An 18,431-nucleotide genomic window follows, 5' to 3' on the forward strand; every position below is an offset into this window, starting at 1 on the left:
ACACCCACACCTTATCGCACATCTTTAAGGCACTTCACCACCGTTGGCCTTGCATGGTGGCTTGGAAATGTGATTGCCTCCTCGTCTTATCATGTGCCGCGCCTTAATTCAGCCTGTCCGCGCCTTCGCGTCCCCTTCGACCTGAGAGAGAGACGAGCGAGACTAGAGAGATCCAGACCGGTCCCTAAGCTTTCCCCGGTGCGGAGGCAAAGTCCACCACGACACGATGGCCACAGATCTCGATGCCGCTGAGCAGGCACCTCAGCAGCTCGTGGAGAATGCCCTGCAACAATCCGTCGTCCCAGCCGAACGCCCGCTATCGCTCTTCGAGTGCGTAATTACTACTAATGCGCCTATCTTGGAATCACTACTTCTCCAGATTCCGACCGACACTATTATCAAGCTATACCATACCTCCCATTACCTCCGAACGTTCCTCCGCTCATATCCGACCGCATGGAAGACCCTCTCGTTCCGCCTGCTCTTCCCATCGGGCACGCTACCAACCGCCCGAATCATCATTCCGGGCACGTCCGACCTAGAAACACATCGCCAGTCAAGGCCGTATGCCCTGGATCAACTGTTGATGAACATGGTGATCCCGTTCAGTGGGTGCCTTAAGAGCCTGGAGCTCGATAACACCGCTGTCTCGGGTCAAATTCTCATTTCAACCGTGTTGCATGCGCGCCGGGAGACGTTGGTGCACCTGTCTGTCCGCGGTTGTAAAAACGTCTCTCTCAAGTACCACATCATCCCGTATCTGACTATGTTCGGGCTGCAATATGATGTGGATATGGAGAGGAATATAGGAAGCTCGCCTGCGACAAAAAGACTCGCGCTGAAGAGTCTATATGCTTATCGGTGCCGACATCACCGTCGACGGCCGTATCTTTCTGCTTCACTTTTGCGCAAAGACTCTGATTCTGAACCTACGCATGAGCTGGTTAATCTTTGCCACAAACTAGGTATCTGGACTGATACTGCGTGGTGCACTACACCTGCCGGTAGATGCTACCGAAGGCGCGGGTATGTCTCCATGAGAGTTCCCCAGGGTTCGCCTGAAGTTTGGGTTGTATTTGATCGACTCTGGAGATGCAAGAACTGGATCGGCGCAGTCGATGAAAAGGCAGAACGGTCAATCGTGCGCGATGGGAAGCTCTGGGAGAACTGCGACACGGGAAGCTATGGAGAAGCTATTGGCACTGGGGAGGGACCTGACCTGGGCGAGGGCAAGATGACCCCTGCGCATCTCCGCCGGAGCCACACACACTTCATACAGAATGTGAAATGCGACAGCTGCTTTGATGAGATATCAGAGCGGTGCGAGCAGTGTAGCATCCTGATGCACTGTGTGGGATGTCGACGAACCCTCTGCGCTAGCTGTGCCTATGAGCGACCATATCTTCACCGTGGTAGTTCTGCTGTATCGACAAGCACCGAAACGCCGCCCGTGCATGACCCTTTGTGGTGGGCACCGGGGGCAACTCTTTCACCCAGTTCTATGCAAGATCCAATTTCAAGTCCTATAGACAACGCCCCATTCCAAGGAGCAGCACCCACGTCACATCCGGCCCTTAATTTCCACTGGTGCTGCACGGAGCCGATCTTCTCCGGTGGTGGTGGTATCAGCATCGGCACCCCCAGTCGGGATGTTGATCAAGTACGCGCCGTACCTTTGCCTCGAGGCCAAGGATGGGAGGACCTCGAGTACACCGTCAGCGAGTGGAGCAAGACATTCCCGAAGTACGCCTATGGCGATCCTAGCCAGCCAGACTACTCCCTAGAGACCGGACATCTCGCGATGATGAAGTGGTTACTAGGACCGCCCAATCGGCAGGTCTCACCCTGTCCACGCAACCTTTGCCAGGAGTGCTACGACTCGCCACAGTGGAAGGTTCACTGCAAGAGTTGTTCTAAACCTCTCTGCATCGAACACGACCTCCGTGGTCTCCGCTTGCGCATTTGTGGCTATCGTGACCTTGCTTTCGAGAAGATGACCATCCAAACCCGAGCGGTCAACGCTTCATCATCTGATGCCGCTATCACTCAACTTCCCGGCTATGACCTCCCATTCCGAACCCAGCGCCAGGATTCAGCCAACAGCAGCTTCATCGACGATCCACCGGGTGATACTGTTGCAGACGACAATCTCTTCGAGCCACTGAACGGTGACCAGTCAACCCAGTCATTATTCCTTCGCAACACCACTCGGTCCTTCTCTGCCCCACCCTCCAATCACTCGGGCTCGTCATCGCCATCATCCGCCTCGTTTGAATCAACTTTTGAAGTGCAACGTTGGCAGGGATGCCAATCCTTCTATTGCCCTCAGTATCGTGCCGTCGGTGATCAGCGGCAACGGTGTCCGAGCCATCTCCGGGAATGCAAGGCCTGTGCTATCTATGTCTGCTCCGAATGTGTGGCGGCCAATCCGCCCTGCAAGTGCTCGTACTGTGAGGAGAACTATCTGTGCCCCAACTGCATGAAAGCCCGTGCCCGTGACGGGACTTGCCGCCGTCGCGAGGAAGAAAAGGCACGGAGGGAGCGGAAGTGGAAGAAGGACATGCAGGTGCTAGAAGGCATCCTCGAGCTCAAAGTAGCCAATGAAATGGCCGAGTTCGCAGGCCAGTTCTTTGAGTTTGTCGAGCACGGTTCCTCTCCGACTCCCGCTCCGCTGGTCAGCACCAGCGCACTCATTGACCTCATTAATATCCACGAGGACAACGACGCGGGCGTACCCGATAGCTCACGGCCGAACAACCTGACTAATTTCCAGTCTCCTTTATTTCTCGGAGCTCACCATGTCGGTCCAATCTACGAGTCGGAGTAGACTCCGCCTTATCATCGGTACACAGCAACCAACCACCATCTGAATTTCATACCTCGGTTCTTTTAGCGATCATCACATACCACATACCACGGCGCCGGGAATCTCTGGATAGTTTTCTCATTTACCGACTCTTTTCCGAAGCGATATTTGCATTAGAGCGGCCCAAAGCCAATACCAATACCCGAGGCGTTTCAGCACGGCGCATCTACGGATTCTTTGTCCTCACCCCCTTTCCCTCCCTTCTTCTGATCCGGACTGGGCCTGCAGACAAGGCATGTTCGTTTCGGGCGCCTTCGGTCCCTTTCCCTCAGATTAGCATTTTCTGTAAACAGGCCTGTCGACATGGCTGGCCAATGATGCAGGCACCGGTCAGTGCTATGACTCTTTCTTTTACCTTCATCCCGGGCGGGTTGTCCCGGCTCGGTACTAGACCGACGATGGCCTTTGGCATCTATGATGGCATACATTTATTCCCCTAGAAATCAATCATCTAGCCCATTTATGTCTTTGAATTGTTCTAGGATGTAGATCACATGTGTGTTTGAGTCAACCATTGACAAACAACAAGAACCGGTTGTAGATCCGATATTTTGATCCTCTGTATATGCACCGTAACGAGGGCTAGGGGATCGCCATGCCAAGGTCCTTGCTGAGGCTGACCCATAGTCGGGCCCGCTATTGCAAACAAACCTACATCTGCACGGTACTATTGTCGACCTTGGACATCAACGACATGAAACAGACAAAAGTCCCAAGATAGCCGAGCCGATAATAGCCCGCGTGCAGACACGGTCTGGTGATGCCACGGAGCCAAATTCCTGTTTTGAACTCTTCCTAGGACCGAGCGGCTGATGCAGATCGTTAATCATCTCGCTTGGATTGCCCCCGCTTGAAATTTCTGAGTAGATGGGAACTTCGGATTGGATAGATGCTGGGCTGACGATCCGGCGGTCAATAGTTGTTGGCAGTGGGCGTCAGGGCCCAGTGGAGATCCGGGCGGAAGGAGATCCGGTGACCTTGAAATAAGTACGGCGTTAGGCTGTTTCAGGGTGATGTAGGCTGGTGGATGTGTCCAAAGTACGGGTTTTTGGGGTACCTTTGCGTCAACGATGCATTAGTTGGGGACGCGTGTTGCTCCGGCATCCAAGGGTACGTCCCTATTCGTGGCGGGGGACGATCATGGACGTTGGACGGGGACGATACTGTTTCGGTAAAAGGTCAACATCGGGGAATCGGAGAAATTCCTATAGTCCCAGGTTTGGGTTCTATGCTAGGGCCCGAGTGACGGATATCGCCGTGGCGTCATGTCTGAGAGATGGGAGGTGGGTCTATGGAGTACCCATGGTAGCCCATCTCTATAGTCTATGGAGCTAGCTCCTGGGTACCTTGATTCACTCCGAACTATGGCCCGAGACTAATAGATGAAACGGGCCAATATCTTCCAGAAGGCATCATGTCATCCCCATCTCCCTCCACAGGGCCCAAGCGAATCGAAAATAAGCCACGATGACATAGACACCAGAAACCTAAACGAATCCGAATGCCGCGCTGAACGCGGCGACGGTGTTAAAGTGCCGATCGTCAGCGGAGGCTGTGCATAGGATCATCTGACATTGAGGAACGATGCGGTCAAGAAAGTCAACGGCCATGCTGTCACTGCACGTGGAAGATGCAACCTCCCGCGCTGCACTTCTGTGTCGGTGAACGCAGCTCCAATGACGACCCTTGAGGTGCCAGTGTCACAGACCTAAGCTCCGATCGCTGATCGCTGAGATCGAAACCCAACCCGCTTCCCCGGGACATATGGGTCCCCCAGTCCTTCGGGCGCCCCTTTAGGCGTCAACTTAAGGAAGACTATCAGATCGGCTGGCGCGGATGTAAAGTAAAAGCCCCCGATTGGTACGGATCCTTCAGGGCGGTGCCCTGGCGGCCTTCCCATTGGGTTCAGCCAGCTCGGACTGGGGCCGGGTAGATGGTCGGACATCTTGCTAGATGGGTCTGTGTCTAGTGTATCTAGGGGGAGGGGCTAAGAGGGTGTGGAGTTGAACCAGATGCCAGTTTCCAGCTTTGAACCCTGTAAAATTAGGGCCAATAGGAGAAACAGGATATCTCAATGTCTGCATATGCCGGGATTTACCCGGCCTCCCAGCGAAGGCTAGACGGACCGTGTCCCGCGACGCGGTTAGGGCGAATCTAGGGAGGAGTCGGTGAACGCGTTGGCGGTGCAGATGTGGCTCGTGATCGGAGCAAACATTTCTACGTGGATTTTTTTCGGATTTTTCTTTTAATTTATTTTATTTTTCCAGAGTTATTTTATGTTTTTTTGCTTTTTTTTGGGTTTCTTGATTTCCAATATTCGATTTAATCTTTTCTCTCTTCCCCTTTGGGAGTTCCAAGCTTCCAGAGATTCATATAAAGGGGCCTTGGACGTCCGTCTGTCACTAAGCCGCACACTATTCAGTCTTGCAACCTTATACTCTATTTCAACTAGCGAAGACATTCAGAATCCAGCACACGACACTACCTCACTACCACACTACCACGCAACCAAAGTACCGTCACTATGGACCATGTCAAGTCCAAGCAGGCTGAGGCTCAGAAACCAGCCCCCAAGCCGCTCAGCATAGTTGAGAGCTACCAGCGTCAATGGGATCAGCTCATGGAGAATACCAACAAGCAAATCGACAAGATCCGCCGTAAGTGGAATCCAAAGAATCCGATGGGATGCAGAATGAAGCTGACAGGCTGCAGAGGAGGAAGAAGCCAGAAACTCTAAACAGTCCACTCGATGATGTGATGTGGAAGTGAAATTTTGACGACAGTTCAAGTCCCTTAGCACACGCGGAGTTGGTGTTTCTTGTCTATTTTTTCGACTTTCGATCTTCGACTTTCGACTTTCTGCTTTTTGTTCATATGCATTCTCTGGAGCGGCGGAATGGGAGGAACCGGGGAACTGGGACACATTCACACATTCGCTACGGAGTTCGAGCTATGGTTTACAGGGGTCAACTGGCATTGTCGGCACCGCCACCAGCGCTGTTTTTGTTTCTTTTTTTTTTGTTTTTTTCCGCCATGTCATTTAGTCATTTTTTGGCACCAATGGTGTCATCTTTTTCTAGAATCTGGCTATCTGCCGTGCGGCTTGCATATCCGAGACTATCCCTGGACGATCTGCCCGGGCTAGATTTTTCGACTAGGAGCCTTCCTTTTGCTTCTCTGCCAGTAGCTGCGTACGACTTGAGTCGGTCAAAGTAGTGTAGTTCTGTGTGGTGTATGCCATGGACAGCCTTGTCCATTACGGGTTGTCATTTGCTTGGGTAGGTCCAGCTGTGCCCAACGGTTTCAGCTGATTGCACAATGCCATAGTGTGCAGAGCGGTGTGTCGTATGCCTTGGAATCTTGTATGCGCGTCTGGTCGCGTTCGATCCCCCCTGCAGACCATTTTGACAGCATTCCTTGCTGTGGATCAGTTAAGTCAGCTCGGGTGGCGCCGGTCTTGCTTTACCCCTTTCGGTGCTTAGGGGGCTTTTGGATAGCTCACACCGAAGATCTGTCATAGCGGGTAACCGGGTGGCCTTTCCGCCCACGCAAGGGAGGAAAAACGCGTATAGCGCGGCTATGGAGACCTGTCTCTTCCCAATTTCACGCAGGCAAAACACGAAAAGAAGGTTCACTGTGCGACGTCAAGTATGCAGTGAGATTTCCCAGGCAAGATTATCACCCAAGGCCGATCCAGGTCCGTTCGTTCCAATGGTCAGCGTGAGAGCGTGAGCGTGAGCTCTAGGTACTGTCCGAGTACGACGGCCAATGAGGGCAGTGACGGCCGCCTTTGCAACCCCACCTCGTTCCTCCCGCTTCGACCTGACACTTCTACCAATCAACCATGTCTGCCCCCGAGCCCGAGAACCCTTCACCGGCTGAATTGGCCGCGCGTGAGCTCCAGGAGAAGGAGCGCAAGGCTCGTGAAGAGGCCGAGCAAGCTCAGCTGCCCTACAAATGGACCCAAACCATCCGTGACGTGGACGTCTCCGCGCCCATTCCTGCCAACATCAAGGGCCGCGATATGCAAGTCACCTTGACCAAGACCAAGATCAAGATCGCCATCAAGGGTCAAGAGCCCATCATTGAGGTGCGTGCCGATTCCTGCAGGCTTCGTACCGCTCAACTAATTTATCTTTGCAGGGCGACTTCCCTCACCCGATTGTCGTGGACGAATCATCGTGGACCCTCGAAACTACCCCCAAGCCTCCGGGCAAGGAAGTCAATCTGCACCTCGATAAGGCGAACAAGATGGAGTGGTGGCCGCACGTCGTCACGAACGCCCCGAAGATCGACGTCACCAAGATTCAGCCCGAGAATTCTAGCCTGAGTGACCTAGACGGCGAGACCCGCGCCATGGTCGAGAAGATGATGTACGATCAGCGCCAGAAGGAAACGGGCGGTATGACCAGTGACGAGCAGAAGAAGAAGGAGCTTTTGGAGAAGTTCAAGGCGGACCACCCAGGTATGTGATTGGCGTGCAGTGGCTTGCAAGCCGCTTGCATTTCCGGCTTTCTAGCCCGCTTTTGGAATGTGTGGCTAACTGTGGACGACAGAGATGGATTTCTCCAACGCGCAGGTCGGTTAAAATCTACATCCGTATGATGGTGTCGTGATGCGTGGTGGATTCTCATGGAGTGGATGAAGTATGAATTATGTTGCATCGAGGGCTGAACCCCGCATGAATGATGAAATTGCATATGGTGGTCTCCTACTGAGATCGGACCGGCACATGAGCTTTTCTACACTGTCGGATCCTCGTAGATCTATGTAAATCAAACCATCTCTCTGACAAGGTCAGGTGACCTGGATTGCCCCATTGGGACGGATACGATGCCTTGCCTGTTCGGGACTAGCCTAACGTATCATGGAGGCGAAGTCGATCGTAAATGCAGCCATCGCCAATTTCTCCCACTTACGCCCGACGGAACGCCTAAATAATTGAGTGTATGATGTTCCGAGTTTGTTCGGCAATTGATTTCCGATTCTACGCCTCTTCTGCGCCCTTTCCATGCAGCCATGACAAAGGCTAAGACCGCAGATCCCAGTTTCCATATACATCAGCCGTGAAGCCACAGACAACTATACTGCAGCACCCTGAGAACCTCGACTAATCGATCTCGGGCCAAATACCCCTTCCTCAAATGACCACGCCTCCACCTGCGCATGTGGATCTTGAGACTCAACAACATGCGTTCGTCCGAAAACATCTCCACCCTCACCGGCCCGTCTGGACCCATGCAAGGGCAGAGTATTTTCTGCGTCCCTCAACGACAAATCACAAATGCCGACGCAAGGTGCGGAAGAACCAGTCGATCGGGTCTGCCATGCCAGGAGGGTTCATCGGAAATCTCGGGCGAGATGCGCCACCTATAAGCAGCGCAGAGTTAAGGTACCTCCACCCTTTCACAGAATGTGACATGTATACTGACGAGCTTAGTGCGATGAAACGAAGCTATAATTGTCTCCGCTGCGGGAAATTCGGTGTCGAATGTCCCCACCAGGATCCGAGGCATTTGGTGAGCCCCACTAAGGATGTTGCGAGGTTTGTTGGGTCGATTCTGGATATGATTTCCACGGATTGTCTTAGTGGCGGCGAAGCTGGATGAGTTGCTACGTCCAAATAGTGAGGCGGCAACTCCTTCGAATGTCCCACAGATTGGTTCTCCGGCAAAGGATCATTAATGTCTTTGAAGCGCTGCATCACTTTCATCAATCCAGAATAATCATTTCTGACACCAACATATGCGTCATGGTGCGAAAGGCGACATCGGCTTGCCTTTCAAGTCAAAAGTACCCCATTTAGGGATGAGTAGCTAGTAATCCTATACTTACTCGACCAGACGCCATTACTCATCGACGTAACAATATCCCGTCTTCGCAACATCCTACCAAACAACAGCGACTACCGCCTCGCCTCGGCCTACCACCGACAAGAAACGGTAAAGCAATACTCAGGGGAGGTCTAGAGCATCGAGCAAAGTAACATGGGCAAGGTCTTCTCCGCATGTATTCTTCTCACCTTTCGCATATTCATGTTGGAAGCATTCAACTCACGGAACTCCCTCTCGTCTTCTCCAATAACCCAACCGATTGAAACTGGCTTTTAAAGGGTCATCTGGGCTTTATAAGAGAACGATCAGGCAAGTGGTTATCAAAAAGCACGTGGTGGGCAGCATTCATGGAGTCGCGCGACTCAAATCTCGAGTTTGAAGATATTCGTCCAGGCCGTGAGGATTGAACCCCGATTTCGCAGATCTTTGCGGTATCACCGAATTCTTGACCTCAGAAAATAACCCTTACCAGTCACCGCTGTGCGCTCGGAGTTGTTTTGCTATCTGTATGAAGCTAGAGGATAGTGATGATCCGATATTACTCAAATTGCTTGAGTTTCCAGCACAGAGGTGTGGATATTTGCTTATGTGCAGGGGCAGATTTCAGTGGAACCTGGGATTGATGTGACTATGCTTTGAGCTGGACTGTGCTCTGGTGTATTCAACAGCTTGTCATGAGTCAATAGATGCCCTCTCAATTGATTCTTTTTGCATATCTATATTGGCGTCGTGCTTGAACTTGCACATCTTCTCTCAGTAATGGAAGACAGCCGGAACGGTCGAGATCTCTCCACACCCCGCAAACCAGACCCACGGGGTCAGTGGACACTTTATGGTTCGATGACTGTCACTTTCCGCTTTAGTCTTGCCTTCGTCGCGTTTTAGTCATAGAAAACCCCGAACCCACCGTTGTCCGAGGGTAGCCGGCCCGGGACCCTCGATCCCCGGTCTGGCCTCACCGAGCACAATCCGAGGATAGTACTCCGTATTTGCCGGGATTTTATCTAGGTTACTTGGAAAGATTAAGCGAAGACCGAAGAGTCGTAAAAGGCGCGGTTATCAAAAGCCTTGCCGCAAATTCCATGCTAGTAAATCTATTTACAACGACTGGGCTTGCCCAGTCATGCTATTCTATAGTAGCCACCAATAGCCCATATGCTAGCCAAAATACCAAAAACATTTATAAAACAGTCGTCAAGGCGAGAAGTTCCCCGTCGTAACTTTGGCCATTTTAGGTGGCGTTGTTGGCACAGGTCCAGGTGGCGTTGGACGAACTGTCGCTAATTGACTTGCCCGACACATACAGACCCAGTCCGCACTGCACATTTCGTTAGCACACAGCTCCACCGTGTTTGGATGGTTCAAACATACAATAGTACAGGCGATTCCCAGAATCACCAGGTTGACGATCGTGAGAGCAATCTTCTTCCATGACTCGATCCACCGTCCCTTGTTCATAACCAGCCACATGATGGCAGGGAGACCGTAGCTGAACCAACTTCCGAAAAGAGAGCTCTGTGAAGAGGTGTTAGCAATGCTCTGCACTAGCCTTGCAGAAGATGGGAACATACAATCAAACTCAGCAAGTCGTTGAACACGGGGATCGACTCAGCAATGATCCAGGCAATAACCCAGATGCCCAAGCTAATCGCCACCCAAGTGCCGGTGGCCAGCAACGTTCGCTGATGCATGTGGTGCGAACGCTCGCCACGGAAGATCCGAACATAGATATACTTGGATGCGACGTGGCCGAAAACAACACCGGCAATAATGACCTAGTAAGATGTTAGATTAGATTGAAAGTTCAAGTGGAAAGGAGGGAACATACCGTAGGAATGGCCAGGCCGTAGGCGACCTTCTTCATCAAAGGTCCAGCGGATGACAGAGCGGGCGAATCCACGTCTGGGCCGGCATAGCAGTAAATGACCATCGCCGTGACGATGTATAGGGTAGTGTCGACAAACTGAAGCATGGCCAGGGACTTGGGGAACTGCTTCGTGTCCTCCATCTCCGACATGAAGCCGAAGAACGCCACGTGAGCGATGAAAGCGAAGACGATGTTGGTGACGGCGAGGAAAGCGTCCACAAAGTCCGGCGAAGTCGTAATGTCGTTCACAACGTCATCGGGAGCCTGGACACCAATGGAGATCATGGTGACGATGGTGGCGATCAGGATACTGCAGGCGGAGACGGTGGACATGATAAACAGCTTGCTCGATGTCCGCGGGAGGGCGCAAATGCAGCTGATGATCAAGCCAACGACACCAAAGACGATGGTGCATGTGCCGTGGTCTGTGATAGTGTTGAACAGCACGCTAAATGTGAGAATATGACTGGCCATCAAGAAAATGATGAATAGCAGCTGGCCGAAGAAGAACAGCTCTCTACCGAACGAGCCCATGAGCAGCTCGCCGGCGTCACCCATACTGTGCACCTGGGGATACTTTTGTTTGAATTGACCCATGATGTATCCAGTATACCATGAGATACCCGACAGGCCGAGGATGAGGATAAGTGACCTGGTTCATGGTCAGCCTTGATTCTGTCACACGTATAAACAGTTCTTACGGGACGATTCCAAGAGTCGCCACTGCCGATGGAAGAGACAGAATACCAAGCGAGATGTTTTCGGCCACCATCACTAGATTAAAGAATTAGTTGGACATTCAATGTTGACTGACATCCATCACGAAGTCTTACGCATTCCAGCTTGCCTGTAAAAATCGTCAACATCGCGTAAAAAATAGGACTATACCACCCTCAAGGGCTCTGATACTTGGGGCAGAACTGGGGTACTTACCACCACTTCATCACACGATACTTCACTTCTCCAGTTTCTTCATTTCCAAAAGGATCATCCTCATGAGGCGATTTCTGGTCGTATTTTTCGGCGTCGATCTGATCATGGTAGGCATCGGGCTCCTGCACGATCGAGGGGTATTCTGGGACGCTCATAATGGCCTAGTATGGGGAGAGATGGAAGGAGCAAACGTCTGGGGTGAAAGACAAGAAGAAAAGGAACAGGAGCTCACGAGACGTGGAGTGCCCGGAGATGAAGGCATATTGACCCATTTTTTTCCCAGTCTTGGCGCGTGGCGATGGACATACCCTAGGGTAAACTGGATCAATCTCCACAATAAAGTCTGATAACGTTAATTCCACTCTACACCGGCTACACCGGGCTACACTATGCGGGTATAGCGTATCCTATGAAGCGAGAGAAAAAGACACACTAGGTGAGTTGTCGAACTCGCGCCGAAACTAGGCCTCTATACCTCGTTGAGCCTCGCATGCTTGAAATGCCCTTATATAGGCGAAATAACATTCTTCACGTCTGTAAGGTTTTCACTACCATGAGCACCGCCTTCTCCATGTGGATTAGCATTTTGCGCCCGGTTCGAACCAGCCAACCCCAGGCGCGGTCTGGATCCCGGCCCGGCGCAACCCCAAACCGGCCCGGCGACTACCCCCCGGGGCCCCGAGTCGGGAATATTCGAGAAAATTAGACAATTCAATCATAAATCGTCGCTTTATCTGGGGGGTTATCGCCTCTTTGTGTGGGGCAGCAGTCGGGCAATCTCGAAATGGCATAGAGCAAACATGAGGTCCGTCCAGCAGATGACGAACTCGGTGATAGAAGCCAATTGTACACCTTTTGAGGCGTTTCCCTTCGCCTTGGCCAACATTATGCATGTTACGTCTTGAGTTTTCATTACGTGATACTTGAATTGTTGTCCTCGACAGGCTGGGGCCCCGGAATAAAATCAGTTCATGGCGATCGCAAGTAGTTTATATTTGTCAAAGATTCGGTGGACCGGTTCTATCAGATAGCGTGTGCCTTGGGCCATCTTGAGGGAGTGGCTACTTAGCCTCGCCCCTAAGTGCGAGCTAGAAGCCGACTAGATGCTGAACAGGTAGGTGTTTACCCAAGTCGTGACGCGAAGGCGTGGAAAGCGGGGTATGTGAACGATGATCATGAACTGAAACAGAACGTTCTCCTATCTTTACCTGGGGTATCTGTGGGTAGTGTTTCAGAGGGACACAACATCTTGATGACATCAATTGTTCGAGTTTCGAGCCTCGTTGCGAAAAGTGGTCCCGAGCCATTCGGGTGAAAGAGGCTCTTGGCCCACCTGGTCCACTTATTGGAGTCTACTAAATCCGATACATGACAATGTGCTTGATGTTTATCTGGCAGACATGACTTGTACTACCATTCCATCGGAAACACCTGTCTGATCTGCTCTTAGATTTTGCACGACTCAGTCCGATGTCGGTCATCAAGATTATTGACTCACCTTTATTGAATATGCTTTTAGCGGATTTGAACGGTTGTCAGCACTTGAGAATCCTGCAACTCAGTTTTATTCCGATTCAGTCCTTGAACTTGAAAATTGATGACCGGGCTTGCGAGCTTGTGCCAACCCTGATTATCGGATACCTATTAGCCGTACCGAGAGCTACCATTTACACAAATCAACCCTCTAGCTCCTATCCATGCATTTTCGTCGTGCAGTAAGATGGTTCCCAGAATACAGATACCAAGGAGATGACAATCGAGGAACAATATCGAAAAACCAGATAGTAGGCCATATTAATGGCACAACAAGTGAACATATCACTTTGAGGTACCTAACTTTTGAACGAAACACCGACAGCAGCTAAAGGTGGCCAACAATTGATATCAGTGACATCCATATGCAACAAACTTCAATTGCCGAATGACGTCAACTGCGCCTCTCTTCATACCGAAGAATATGCAGTGCATTTTCGCATCGATCTCCACATCTGCCAGTATCCGAGGGTTCAACCCCACTCCAAAATGCGACTCGCCCAGAACATGACTCATGCACAGTCACACACACACACGGTCATCTCCCGTACTAGGGTCTCTATATCCGAACTATTAAACCACTTCATAATATCAATATCGAAAACTCCCCTCCCCTCTGCCTCGGAACCTTATCACTCAGAATGGAAGACTCTACTCCCCTAGTCACCTTCTACGATATCGCCTTCGGCCCCCCAATGGCAGAAACAACCTGCGCCCCAAACCCATGGAAAGCCCGCTACGCCCTCAACGCCAAGGCTGTTCCCTACAAAACAACCTGGGTTCCAATGCTCGACATTTCCAAAGTCCGTCTCGCAATGGGCGTTCCGGCCGCCCGCAAATTCGCCGACGGCTCGGACTATCACACCCTCCCCATGATAACCGACTCGTCGACAGACTCCATTGTCGGCGACTCCTTCGATATCGCTATCCATATGCAAACCCACTATGCCGACTCGGGCGTAAAAGATCTCTTTCCTCCGCAGAAACTCGATTATGTCTTTGAACACGATTTGGCTATTTTCGCGCCTCTTTCTGGACGGGATGAGGGCGTTTGTGGGGACTATGTAAGGTTTAACCATAATGTTGATGCGGCGTTCAGTGCACATGTCATGCTTATGGCGCATGGGTTGCCTTTTGATTCAGTGTCTGGAGATGATGTGAGGGCTGAGTTTGCGAGGAGGGCGGGTGTGCCGACTTGGGATGATCTTGCTGTTAGGGGAGAGAAAAGGGGTGTGTTGTGGGGTGAGTTTAGAGAGACATTGGCTGGGTTGGCGAGGTTGTTTATGAGGGATTGCAGGGGGCCTTTCTTATTGGGGGAGGAAGTTAATTTTGGCGATTTTATAGTCGGGGGTTGGTTGAAATTTATGAAGGGGACTTTGACGAGTGATGAGTGGGAGGAGGCGAGGACCTGGCATGATGGTGTTTTTGGGCGGTTATTTGATGCTTTAGAGAAGTATGCGGAAGTACACTAAATTCTAAAATAGTATAGATACTGGAAGCTGGTTTGGTCTAACGCCTCGACGGGGCGGATATAAACATTCCACACCAAGCCTAATCCCAATACTTGATAAGTCCGTCCAACGCACCAGTCACCACCTTACTGGTTTCCTGGGGATGCCAGTCCAAGCAAGTAACGGCGCCGCCTTCTTTGCCTGCCGCAGGAAGCTTATGATACATTTTACCCGTCTTCCAATCCCAGAAACAAGCGTAGCCACCGCTGTCACCAGAGGCAATGAATTGACCGTCGGGTGAGATCTTAATGTCGATACCGTATCCAGCAACGTTGTGTCCACGGAAGCTCTTCTTGCGGTTCTGGCGGAACTTATCCGTAGCTCCGTAGACGACAATCTGGTTGTCACCAGACTGGAACGCCACGTATTTGCCGTTGGGATGAGGCGTGGCTCGGGTGAGGGCGAACATGTAGGGTTCTGCAATGAACTTGATCGGTACGGGAATCCCGTACTCCCACGCACGCAGAGACTTGTCGTCGGAGGTTGTGATGAAGCGGCGGTTGTCGTCGACGAAGGTGATGGTGTTGACGGCTGCCAGGTGGTGATCGTATTCTTGGACGACTTCGCTGGTTCGTGTATCGAACTGGACGATCTTCTTGTCGGACATACCAGCAAGGAACTCGTGCGAGTGCTCCGGGCTGGGGTTGAATCGCACGACGTGGGGGGTCTTGCCAGTCGAGAACCGTCCCAAGCATTTGCCGTACTCGGTATCCCAGAGCTTGATCTGGCGATCGAATGAACCGGTAAGGAAAGTCCTCCCCGTCGGATCGAAGTCTGTGTCTGTGATAGCCTTGGAGTGGCCGGAGAAAGTCCGCAACAGCTCACGGGAATGATATGCGTCCCAGATCTTGGCCTTGCCGTCGGCTGCTGATGAGAGCAAAAGGTGACCGGATCCAGGGAAGAAACGAAGAGAGGTGATGGCCTTGGTGTGAGACTTCCAGGTGTGAATGAGTTTCTTTGGCACGTAGTTCTTGACACTGCCAGGTTCCTTGCGCAGGTCAATGTCCAAGTCCTGCGGCACATGCATATATGTCCGGCCCATGTAGTCGAATTGCTCAGAGCCGTGGAACTCGGTCGTCTCGTTCTTGGAGGTATCGCCTTGGTACTCGGTAGCCTCTTTGCTCATCGCTGGCATGGGCGCGGCCGGGGCCAGAGTCTCGTCTTCCTCCACCCACTCCTCATCACTTGCCAGCTGGCGATCCTCATCATCGCCGACCTCGATCTCATCGTATTGTTGAGTGTTCGTATATTTTGCCCAAGGTCCAAGGTACGCGCCATCTCCTTCGACAATGCTGGAGTCGCCCTTCTTTTGTCGCTTCTGTCGCCACGTAGCGGACGCCCCTTTGGTGGGTCTCATTTGCACCACGTCACGGCCACCGAATTGCGCAGCCTTCTCAATGTCGCCGACAAACTGATCCGGCTTAGTCGGGTTGCGTGTGTAGCCCAAGCTTTGGAACGTGCGGTGCTGCGCGGCGAAAGTCGACTCGCTGATGGCAGCCTCCTCGGCGAAACCAGTCGGGACGTTCTTCCTCTTGACTCCATTTCCCGGTCCGGCTGGCTTGAAAGGATTCACCGGTCCTTGAGACGGGCGCATCAAATCATCGTAGGTGGCGTTGTAGGTGAGGGCTTGGGATGAGGTATTGGTGAGGGTCATTTGCATATGCGCATGGTCCTGTAAAGTTGTTAGTCTTATCTGAGCATTCCGGGGATGTTGCAAATGGCCCTTGGAGCTTCAAAGTGCGCGATCGAGAGTAGGGGACCAAACCTCTGTATTGACTTCTGGAGCAGCAACTACTGTGGCTGCGGTGGTGACCTGAGGCTTGGTCACCCCGGCGTCATCATCGCTGGACTCATAGCTAGCGCCTAGTAAAGACGCCATGATAAATGTGAGAGAAGGTAGAAAGCAATGCCCACCGCGACTGAATGAGTTCGAGTGGAGACCGCAGATGCAAAGGCGGATCGAATTTTACGGGCGGTGACAAAGACCCAAGGCGAAGAAATGGACTGCCGCGGAACAACGTCAAAGTTGCATTATCGTTGACGACTGTATCACAATTTTACTCTCGGCCAAGTACCTCATAATTAAAGACTCTACGCTGCTGGGAAATAAATGGGTATCGTACGCTCTTCGTTGCCAAACCGCTTGGAGGTATATACAGCTCGCAGGCCGAAAGACATGGAAAGATCAACAAAAGAAGGACAAAATATAAGGCAAAAGCAGACCATGATAGAACCTTGTAAGACTCTCGATCGGTGCCAGAACCATACACAGCAACGTACATAATCTCTATTACTTCCCAACCCCGGACCACCCATCTATCTCAAGACTGAACGAAGAATTCACGCACATCATTCATTAATCCTCCAAGACAGCTCGAACGGCATCATACCACATTATATGACATGACGGCTGCCAGGGGAGGTCATCGTAGCGACAGACACAGCCCATAAGACAAGAAATCCATCTCCAGAGAGCGTCTTGCAGAAAACTAAATCTCTTGAGCTAGGTGGGAGGGCCATGGCGCATTGTATATTCGGTTTTGTTGCGAAGTCAATGGCCTTCATCGCGGATCAGAGCGACGATCATGCTGTAGAGGTAGAAGAAGAACATCAGGAGGTGGAAGCCTAGCTTGATGAAGGATTCCTATTGCGCGAGTCATGGGTCAGTTCCAGATAAACCAGTGTGGCGAAAATGGCGGGGGAAAGATAGCACTGACCTTCTTGTGCACGTTCAACTTGCGGAAGATCTCAGTCGCATCCAGCAGGTGCTGGTTCTCGTAGATCCTGTGGTCCCATGAGTTAGCCTCGTCCTACACGGTTTGCGGGAGTTCTTGCAGAGCTATATCAGCGGCACGTACTTCTTGGCGTTGAAGGCCAGGAGAGGCAGGTTGAGAACAATAGCGACCCAGTAGCCATTGATGACGAATAGGAAGGTCAGGAAAGCGTGGACGGCGGCTTCGGGGATGATGTAGGCGTTGAGGCGGTTGCAAAGGTCGATGGGGTTGATGTAATCACTGCGAAAAGGAGAAACGCAGGTTAGCAAAGTCCAGTGAGAACCGAAACAGCTCTATACAAGCGCCGAAAGGAATAGGGCAGAGCTACTCACCATTCCAAGTCGCTGTACATGATGGTGAAGAACACCTGAAGGAAGAGGTTGACGGCGTTGATCAACACCGCCAACAGGTAGAGCCACGCTTCTCCAGACATGATGGGCACGATTCACTCCTCGAAATATCTGGGAGAACTTTATTTAAACGGTGAGCGAGGTCGAAACAAGAGGGGGGGGGGTTTGGTTGGCGATGTCGGGGAGTGCGGATCGCAGAGTCCGGAATTGGAGTTGGGTATCTGTGGGGGATCCAAGAAAGATGGAGAGAACCACGAAGGAAAAGGCGAAGGGAGAGACGGGAGCTCACTCACAAATCAGAAGCAAGGTAATCGGTGGAGAAAGAAGATGAGAAATGAGGAGGCGGAGCTGCGAAAGTGCGATGGAAGGTGCGGGCGGTGGGACTTGCTAGTCACGGCTTAGCGCGCCAACTCACCGAGGGCTGGAGATAGCTCTGTAGGAAGAACTCCCTATGTATGATGTAGAATGCAGGTAAGTGTTAACTCGGATCTAGATATCTGAAAACTATTGCAAAAAGCCAGATCGACTAATAACGGGCGCCTGGAAGCTCGATGCGCTGCGTAGAATGACGTCGCACACATATTCGGCACCTCCACTTGGGCTCTCGATGCACGTGTTTTCGTACTGGGTCTACTAGTTCAGATCAATAGTTCGAGATCGAGTACATAGATTAACATGGAAATAATCGAGGCAGATCCAGTTATAAGTTCAAGTAAGCTATATCTAGGTAATAGTACAGATATAACACTATAACCCCAAAGCA

At 51.6% G+C, this 18,431-nt stretch overlaps 9 protein-coding genes across 9 annotated transcripts; 6 read left to right on the top strand and 3 right to left on the bottom strand.

Moving 5' to 3' along the window:
• Positions 1-226: 226 nt before the first annotated feature.
• On the top strand, positions 227-2,827 carry N7443_006101 (uncharacterized protein; the record flags this gene model as incomplete). The annotated part of the gene is made up of 1 exon (XM_056886157.1): positions 227-2,827. The coding sequence occupies one exon, from the start codon at positions 227-229 to the stop codon at positions 2,825-2,827; it is 2,601 nt and encodes an 866-aa protein (XP_056741605.1).
• Positions 2,828-5,390: 2,563 nt separating this feature from the next.
• On the top strand, positions 5,391-5,603 carry N7443_006102 (uncharacterized protein; the record flags this gene model as incomplete). The annotated part of the gene is made up of 1 exon (XM_056886158.1): positions 5,391-5,603. One exon carries the CDS (start codon positions 5,391-5,393, stop codon positions 5,601-5,603), a length of 213 nt encoding a protein of 70 aa, XP_056741606.1.
• Positions 5,604-6,710: 1,107 nt separating this feature from the next.
• N7443_006103 (NudC domain-containing protein) lies at positions 6,711-7,454 on the top strand (the record flags this gene model as incomplete). The annotated part of the gene is made up of 3 exons (XM_056886159.1): positions 6,711-6,956; positions 7,010-7,331; positions 7,423-7,454. The coding sequence occupies 3 exons, from the start codon at positions 6,711-6,713 to the stop codon at positions 7,452-7,454; spliced, it is 600 nt and encodes a 199-aa protein (XP_056741607.1).
• Positions 7,455-8,010: 556 nt separating this feature from the next.
• N7443_006104 (uncharacterized protein) lies at positions 8,011-8,551 on the top strand (the record flags this gene model as incomplete). Its single annotated transcript, XM_056886160.1, has 3 exons — positions 8,011-8,258; positions 8,307-8,411; positions 8,494-8,551. 3 exons carry the CDS (start codon positions 8,011-8,013, stop codon positions 8,549-8,551), a joined length of 411 nt encoding a protein of 136 aa, XP_056741608.1.
• Positions 8,514-8,976, top strand: N7443_006105 (uncharacterized protein; the record flags this gene model as incomplete). The annotated part of the gene is made up of 3 exons (XM_056886161.1): positions 8,514-8,621; positions 8,683-8,808; positions 8,836-8,976. The coding sequence occupies 3 exons, from the start codon at positions 8,514-8,516 to the stop codon at positions 8,974-8,976; spliced, it is 375 nt and encodes a 124-aa protein (XP_056741609.1).
• A 955-nt stretch (positions 8,977-9,931) lies between these two features.
• Positions 9,932-11,655, bottom strand: N7443_006106 (uncharacterized protein; the record flags this gene model as incomplete). Its single annotated transcript, XM_056886162.1, has 7 exons — positions 9,932-10,018; positions 10,072-10,215; positions 10,272-10,475; positions 10,529-11,219; positions 11,269-11,341; positions 11,401-11,414; positions 11,501-11,655. The coding sequence occupies 7 exons, from the start codon at positions 11,653-11,655 to the stop codon at positions 9,932-9,934; spliced, it is 1,368 nt and encodes a 455-aa protein (XP_056741610.1).
• A 2,019-nt stretch (positions 11,656-13,674) lies between these two features.
• On the top strand, positions 13,675-14,505 carry N7443_006107 (uncharacterized protein; the record flags this gene model as incomplete). The annotated part of the gene is made up of 1 exon (XM_056886163.1): positions 13,675-14,505. One exon carries the CDS (start codon positions 13,675-13,677, stop codon positions 14,503-14,505), a length of 831 nt encoding a protein of 276 aa, XP_056741611.1.
• A 79-nt stretch (positions 14,506-14,584) lies between these two features.
• On the bottom strand, positions 14,585-16,423 carry N7443_006108 (WD40 repeat domain-containing protein; the record flags this gene model as incomplete). The annotated part of the gene is made up of 2 exons (XM_056886164.1): positions 14,585-16,216; positions 16,310-16,423. 2 exons carry the CDS (start codon positions 16,421-16,423, stop codon positions 14,585-14,587), a joined length of 1,746 nt encoding a protein of 581 aa, XP_056741612.1.
• Positions 16,424-17,095: 672 nt separating this feature from the next.
• N7443_006109 (cornichon family protein) lies at positions 17,096-17,751 on the bottom strand (the record flags this gene model as incomplete). Its single annotated transcript, XM_056886165.1, has 4 exons — positions 17,096-17,188; positions 17,262-17,328; positions 17,403-17,558; positions 17,651-17,751. 4 exons carry the CDS (start codon positions 17,749-17,751, stop codon positions 17,096-17,098), a joined length of 417 nt encoding a protein of 138 aa, XP_056741613.1.
• Positions 17,752-18,431: the final 680 nt, after the last annotated feature.

This window comes from Penicillium atrosanguineum (genome assembly GCF_028827265.1).
Source record: "Penicillium atrosanguineum strain IBT 20685 chromosome Unknown utg000004l_segment0_segment0, whole genome shotgun sequence".
Lineage (NCBI taxonomy): Eukaryota > Fungi > Ascomycota > Eurotiomycetes > Eurotiales > Aspergillaceae > Penicillium > Penicillium atrosanguineum.